This window comes from Camellia sinensis, chromosome 4, assembly GCF_055761805.1.
Source record: "Camellia sinensis isolate YWXY chromosome 4, ASM5576180v1, whole genome shotgun sequence".
NCBI lineage: Eukaryota > Viridiplantae > Streptophyta > Magnoliopsida > Ericales > Theaceae > Camellia > Camellia sinensis.
In genome coordinates, this window is record NC_138964.1 from 23,955,170 (window position 1) to 23,963,067 (window position 7,898).

Below are 7,898 nucleotides of genomic sequence, written 5' to 3' on the forward strand. Positions count from 1 at the left end.
TTCTTTATAATTTTAAATAGTTTAATTGTGATTCTAAGCTCTTAATTTTGTGTTAATAAATAAAGTATTAAGTCAATTAATAGTTTTTAATAATATGAGAAATATTTTTTAATGAATAATTTTGATAATTTATTATTGCATAAGAGAGTTTTTTTTTTTATTATTGTGTTAAATTAAAATTTGTAATAAACGATAGTTATAATTTGCAGTATTATAGGACTAATTCATATTTTTAACAAATTTATTGGTATATTTGTAATTTGTTAAAAAAATAAAAGATTTATTTTTCATAATTAACCAAGAATGTTTGCATATTTACGAAAAAATCTTCACTCAAATTAGTACACTATTAGTAAATTATACAAAATAAAAAGACAAAATAGACAACCCAAGACAAACCTTCTCAACAAAAGCAACCAAAATTTATTACATAATTTTCAAAAGACTACTATCCAAATTGTTTCATCAACAAAACTAAAAGGTAAAATAATAATTTCAAAACAAGTTAAGGGCAACATGGGAAAAAAATGACAGTCACAAGCAGCAAAGCAACACTTATATATAGATAGATAGATAGATAGATAGATATATTGTTTCAAAATAGTCCTTCAAGCATTTTCAAAGATTGAGACTTGTTACCACCTCTAACAAAGTACATAAATTTTGAGATGAGCTCCCTTTTGGTCCAACAGCCTTGAGAGCAAGCTCTTTGAAATGTCCAATTTGCTCCTTTAGTTTCCTCCCTCTTTCGTGCGACAAAACTAGTTCAAGGGCATGCATTGTCCCAATTTTTGTGAAGACTCCACCCTCAACTCTCACACCAATTTTCCATACATTTTCCACCATCCATGTGTTGATATGGTGATCCCCAAAGAATGGCCTACCGATCATTGGCACACCAGCTGCAATGCTCTCCAACACCGAGTTCCACCCACAATGAGTTATGAAAACCCCGGTTGAGATATGTGCCAAAATTTGTACTTGAGGTGCCCATGCCACGATTTTTCCTTGCTCACTTGTTCGTGTCAAGAATCCTTCTGGTAATTGCTCTTTCAATTTGTCTTCCATCGACCACAGAAATGGAGTAGTGCTAGCTTCTAGTGCTTCGGCTAGTGCCACCAACTCATCAGGTGTCGGTTTTGCCACTGTTCCAAAGCCAATGTATGCCACAGAGGTGGGTTTTCGCTTGTCCAGCCACGATATGCAGCCGTAGTCGTCTGAATTGGATAATCGTGGTGGTGATGTGAGGTTGAAAGGGCCAACATTGAGGAATTTGAGAAATTTGGAGTTGAGATTTTTGTTGATTTCTGGGTCTAATTCCTCGAATGAGTTTATTAGAACAGCTGTTGCTTTAGGCAATGTTTGTCCCATTTTATGTAGCATGATTGAGAAGGCTGATTCTAAGTTCCCAAATAGGATCCCACTAGGCAAGTCACCAAGTCGCAGCTCTGGAAATCCTGGGACGAATTTCAGGATTTCGTTTTCGCGTCCTGCAATGCCTGCATTTGCATCCATATGAAGTTTGCAATCAGATGGATTCTAAACCGTGGTCTTTGCCTACTGTGTAGCACCACTTTATAATAAGAAATGAGTTTGAATTCTTTGTGACGTTTATTTCTTTCCCATTGTGGTGTTTGTTGGCCTTAATGATTATTGATTTTCTTGACTAGTAGTTTGTTTGTTGTAAGGGGGTGTTTGGTAAATGTTATTTTTTGCCTGTGTTTGGCAAGGGCTTTTTCAGGCTTTTTTGGCTATTTTAGCCACAAAAAACAAAATAGGCTATTTTAGCCATAACAAACAAAACATCACATCCAACCTATAATCATTACATTCTTCTCTCACAAAAAAAGTTAAAAAAGCCAAAAAGCCCTTCTCAAACCAAGCTTTTTAGCCCAGGCTAAAATAGCCAAAAAAGCCAAAAAGCCAAAAAGCCAACCCACTTCCCAAACGGAGGCTTTGACTTTTTAGGCTAAAATTCACAACCAAAAAAAAAAAAAAAAAGAGGTTAAAATAGTTAATAAGACAAAATGTCACATCAAATTCATAATCATTTCATTTTTTTTCCCATAAACATCACATCTAGCTACAAGAAAATCTAACTATTTTTCCGAATACAAAAAATTTAGCCTATTAAAATAGTCAAAAATTAAAATAACCTACCAAAATAGTAACTTCCCAAACACCCACAATATTTGTCATATTTTTAATTACTTTATTAGCTATTGACAAAAATTAAAAAAATTAAAAAAAATCATATAGATACTGAGAAAGAAAATACATGTAGTTGATAAAGTTCTTCCGCGGATTGAAAATAAAAATAAAAATGCTAGAGACCCTAATCGATATATATATATATATATCTAATTTTATTTATATTTCGGGATTTTTTTTAAAAAAATGGGATTTATTATATTATGTTTAATTCAATTATGGGAAGAAAAAAAAATAAAAACACGAAAAAAGTGTTATAATTCCAATCTATTGTGTATATTTAAATTTAGTTTGTCAAATCAAAATTAAATGAATATGATTCACAAATGTCAAATTTTGACAGTATTTTAAGATTTTAAAATATATATATATATATATATTATTAAGGGTTTGTTTGATAATATATTTAAGGATTCATATCACAATGTTGGTGACATTTTACAACCACCTCTAGCCACTATCTCCTATTGACGACAATCATTTTTGACCACCACCTTTTATCAAAAGCACCTTTGATGGTCGGCCACTATCTCTGACTATTCAATAACCACTTTCAGCTACCACTTGCTTGTCGCGACCTGCCACCAACTACCTCCTACCGGCGTCACCCACATTCTATGGCCAATAACATCCTTCGATCAATGTCTTTGGCAATTAGTAACTCGCTCCACCTTTGACACCATATCTCGACTATTAATAATCACTTTCAGTCATCACCTCCCCAACTATCCTTTTTACTTGTTTTTAATTAAGTTTTTAAACAACTCCACCAAATATGTTTTGAGTTTTACCAAAAGTACCCGTAAACTATTGAATGTTTTCTGTGAAAAATAATAATAATAAATAAAATAAATATTAGCAAACCACGCCTAAATATCTAATCCTGCTGTTTTTTAAAATAGAGACCACTTGATTGAGTGTTTTGTTATGGGAAATATCTTGTCTTGAATTGTTAAAATGGGAGACAATCCTTGAGAGATTGTGGTACTTCAAGATTACCTAATAATCTTCCATCATACAGTTAAGTCTTTGCATCCCCATTGAGCCCAAGGGATTTGATGGAATGATTCATGATGAATCACTAAAAAAATTGATTAACTTAAAATCTTTACCAAGAATAATCATTCAGTTTTTTAAAAATTTTAAAGTGGTAGTATGTTTATTCAATAGTAAGGAATTGTGTACTTACATATGGTCCAAAAAAAATAGAAACAGTATAAAAATTAAAAATAAAAAACCTCACAAAATATGATTGCTTGGGCATATAGTCATGTATTGTTCCCAGAACACTAGATAATTTTGGTTGAAATTTTTAAACGAAATTAAAAGTGATAATTTCATAATATTTATTCTAAAAGAATAACATAAATTGTATATTTAAGGAAGGATACTTATGTGTAGATCTTATTAGGTGGATTGTCCAATAAGTCCTGTGATAATTAATGACACTTTTCATTAAACACTATTAAAAAAACGTAACTAGTTATTAATTTTCAACGACAGTTTGAAAATTTTAGCACAAGAAATGTCACTAATTATAAGTTTTACAGACAATTTATTAAAATCGTGACAAAAAATTCACTAATTGTTAATTTTTAGTGACAAGCAAAAAAAGCATCATAAAAAATTATTTTAAGCGATAATTTTGTTATACGCCAAAACAGGGCATTAACGGCGGTAACGAAAACCGTCATTAAAGATACTATTAACGGCGGTAACGAAAACCGTCGTTAAAGGTATCATTAACGGCGATTTTGTTACCGCCGTTAATGTCCACTTTTAACGGCGGTAACAAAACCGCCGCTAATGCCCAATCATTGTCGCCGTTAATGACGGCGGTCTTTGCCGGCGAAACTCCGACGAAACTCCGGCGTGCTCCGGCGAAACTCCGGCGAGCTCCGGCGAAACCATCTACAATAAAGTAAAAGTAATGTTTAAATATTTATTTAGGGAATATATTTCATAAAGAGTGGCTATGGTAGAGTGGTTAGTGTGGGTGGATGAGAGGTTGAGAGTTCAAGACTTGGGAAGTTCAAGAAGAAAGAATTATTTTTTGAAAAATTTGAACCTATTTACGGCGGTAAAAAACCGCCGTTTTTGGTCCTATGTTACCATCGCCGTTTTTGGTCGGCTTTTAACGATGGTAATTTACCTTTTTACGACGGTTGTACTTTTTTCGACACGCGCATAAACGGCGGTAACAAAACCACCGTTAATACCGCCGTTAAAGGCTTTAATGGCGGTTTTACAGCCTTTAACGGCGGTAAAAAACCGCCGCTAAAGCCCAATTTTGGCGTATAACTTATTTTTAATAGGACTTGATAAAAATTAAGTCTAATTATTAAGACCTAACCTAGTGGTAATTTACCCATTTAAAAATACATTGTCCATTTATTTGAAAACTAACACAATGAAATAATATCCTTACAATTATCGAATTAATTTTATTTGTATTTATTTATGAATAGTCTATACACACATGAATGAATTAAGAAGATGAATGAATCAAACTATCCACAATGGCCTAAGAGCATTTCCAACGGTTCACCTAATTTTTCATTAAATTTGAGTAAAAAAATGACTATTTTCTCAATTTGATACAGAATGTTTCAATGGTTGATTTTCATCAAATCTGCTCCAGGGACAACCAGTTGGTCGATCGGCTAGTCGACCGATAAGGCAAAAAAATTAATTTTTTTTTTGAATTGTTTGAACCTACCTATTTGAACTGTTTGAACCTTTTAGTGGTCGACCGATTGGTCGACCGGTAAGGCAAAAATAATTTTTTTTTTGAATTGTTTGAACCTACCCATTTGAACTGTTTGAACCTTTTCGTGGTCGACCGGTTGGTCAACCGGCCAGACAACCGGCTGGTAGACTAGTTCCTCTCCTCCAACGGTCATAAACAGTAATTTGCTGAAATCTGTATCCTGTTCTCAGTTTGATGATTTTTTTGTTCAATTCTCAATTTAATACCAGTTTGGTGAAACTGTTGGAGTTTCAAAAGTGACTTTTTCACCAAATTTTAAATTTGATGCCAGGTTTGGTGAACCGTTGGAGATGGTCTAAGATAGTGGTTCTAATTATGTAAACACATTTTTGCAAGGACTGTACTTTTCTCCAGTGACTCCTGGGCTGATTACAAATCGCGTTTTGATGATTGAAACCGTTTATTTAATAAGGTGTTTGTGTATATCATTTATAATAAAAAAAATTAATTAAAATTAATAAATCTAATAATCGTAAAATATTCAATTTATTGCGTTTCTATTTTCAAAACTACATTTGTCGTCATTTTTTTGACATAAATGTAATAAATTGAATAGATTATGACCGTCGGGTTATTTAATTTTTTCTTTTTCTTTTTCTTTTTCTTTTTTATATATATCATGATATACATGAGCACTACAACATATAAGAGTTTTAGAGATAAAATATTTTGCTCTCTTTGTCTCTAAAAGTAAAAATTTTATTGCAAAGGACATTTAGAAACTAATTTCCATCGTTATAAAGATAATCGCTAAAAAATTATCCTGAAAAGTCAAAAAAGACATTTATCGACAAAATTTTAAAAATATCATTAATAAATAAACTTTTATGTTGTGTTTGGTTAAGGGATTTGGGGAGAGATTTGAAAAGGGAAAGGGAAAATGTGTGTAAAACTAAGTGAAATATAGGTATATTTTATTCACATTTCACCAAACTTTTCCCTTTCCCTTTCTAAATCCCTCTTCAAATCCTCCAACCAAACACAGCGTTAGGGACAAAATAATTTGGTTTCAAAATAGTTTATTTTTTTGACAAAAAAATTGGTCCCAAAAGGAAAATAATTCATCACTAATGTCTAATTTTTGTTGCTAAAAATATAATAACGACACTTTTCGCTACAAAATTATTTACTTCCTAAAAAATAATTTTATCCCTAAATTTTAGTCTCTAAAATCTTAATTTTTTTTTTTTTTTTTTGGTAGTGGAAATACCTTACAAAATTAATAAATGAATTATGGAAACAGACCCATATTAGATTCCACCGACACAAACAGCATCCAACTCCTATACTCTTTACAAAAACAAGAAGAGAGAATTGAAGGAGTGATTTCAGCTTGTGTAAGTAATAATGAAAAAAAATTATACCATGGATTCCAACAGTCTCCCTGATAAGGTCAGTGTAGCAATGAGTTGACAAGGAGCATGCCCCTGAAGTCCAAAGTGGGACCCACGGAACCCGCATCTCCTCTGCCATGTCGCCGGAAAACCACACAAACGCATCCGCCATCACGCAACTAATCCTCCGCCCCGTCTCCTCCTCCGTCGCCTTCATGGCTCGTTTAAAGCACTCCTTCCCCACCTTTAAGAATAACTCAATGTCCCCCATATTCTCGGAGAACACATACTCATCCAACACGTGGCAAGGTTTTATGTTGTCCGGGATTGGTGAGGATGAGAGCAAATACTGAATAGACTTTGCAGTGCTATAAAAAGAGAAAGTCACGTCCACGGAAGCCGTCGCTAGACGGCGGATTAGCCCAAGGGTTAGGCCGGCGTGGGACGCGAATGGGAACGCAAGCACCGCGATGTGTCGCTCCGGTAATGAGGAGTTAGTCACCATCGTCGACATATATGGTTTGTTATGGGTTTCGAATTGATTCAACGAGAGAGAGAGAGAGAGAGCAATGTGTTGTGTGCGGGTGCAAGTGTTATTTGATTTTTGTCTATGATTGTTTGGTTGTGAAAATTTCTTTATAACATCACTTTTTTTCTTCTTCTTAACGTGTGTGTTTGGTGTTAGGTGCAAGTGTAATGTGATTTTTGTCTACAGAAAAGATTTAGACCTCTGGTGGCGCTGACCCCACCAATTCACTGTTTTTTGATTGGCGAAATTTTTTTTTTTTTTCTTTTCTTTTAAGACTGGCTCTCACAGCCCCACGTGAAAGTGGAGTACTGAGCGTCCCAGCAGACCTCTTTTGTTTATGATCTTTTGGTTGTGAAAATTATTTTATGGGGTAAATTATACTTGGGCCTCGTTTGAAGACTTACTTTTTTAGTTAATTAGTCAAAAAATTATTAAATTAGTCAAAAAGCCAACAACTCATACCAAAAAGTCAAAGATTCTCTTTTCTCTCTACTTTTTGCACATCTTTTCGTAATTAGCTAAAAAGTCATCCCAAACATACAAGTTTTTTTTACCTACCTTTTTAGCCAAATAGCCAAAAAATTACTAAATTATCCTGTTCCCAAACGAGGCCTTAAGCTTTCTTCAGTCATTTTTTACTTTGCTTCTTAAAGGTTTTTTTTTAATTTTTTTTTAATTTTTCTTATTTCAAGTTTTTTTTTTTTTTTTTTTTTCAATTTACACCTAAAAGGAGTTAGGGTGGATGCTGTGACAAAACCCGTGCTATCACATCTCGTGAGATTTATTCAGATCATATTTTGATAATGTCGTGCATATTATAGGATTCGTTCAATATATCATTTATTTAAAAAATAAATAAATTTAATCAGATAATTTTAACTCCATGATCAAACCGAATAATAACTTTAAAAAATTATTAAAATCATACTAACCGTTTATTTTTTTTTAAACATAAACATGGTCTTATTGTCAGTTACTTATATCTAATTAACTTAAATTTTTTTCATAGATGATTGATCAGTGCCTAAATATTATATATTTGACTTGTTAATAT

The 7,898-nt window shown here is 32.8% G+C and overlaps 1 protein-coding gene across 1 annotated transcript; it reads right to left on the reverse strand.

Annotated features, from left to right (window-relative positions):
* Positions 1–400: 400 nt before the first annotated feature.
* On the reverse strand, positions 401–6,992 carry LOC114289234 (anthocyanidin 3-O-galactosyltransferase F3GT1). Its single transcript, XM_028232905.2, has 2 exons — positions 6,346–6,992; positions 401–1,499 (listed from the first exon to the last, which is right to left on the reverse strand). Exons 1-2 carry the CDS (start codon positions 6,827–6,829, stop codon positions 619–621), a joined length of 1,365 nt encoding a protein of 454 aa, XP_028088706.2. The 5' UTR covers positions 6,830–6,992; the 3' UTR covers positions 401–618.
* Positions 6,993–7,898: the final 906 nt, after the last annotated feature.

What these genes read in the sequence shown, in the direction of transcription:
- LOC114289234 (XM_028232905.2), bottom strand. Translation starts at nt 6,829, where the DNA reads ATGTCGACGATGGTGACTAACTCCTCATTACCGGAGCGACACATCGCG. An exon ending in GGAGACTGTTGGAATCCATG is followed by an intron (nt 1,500 to 6,345) that starts GTATAATTTTTT and finishes ATGCAAATGCAG; the next exon opens with GCATTGCAGGACGCGAAAAC.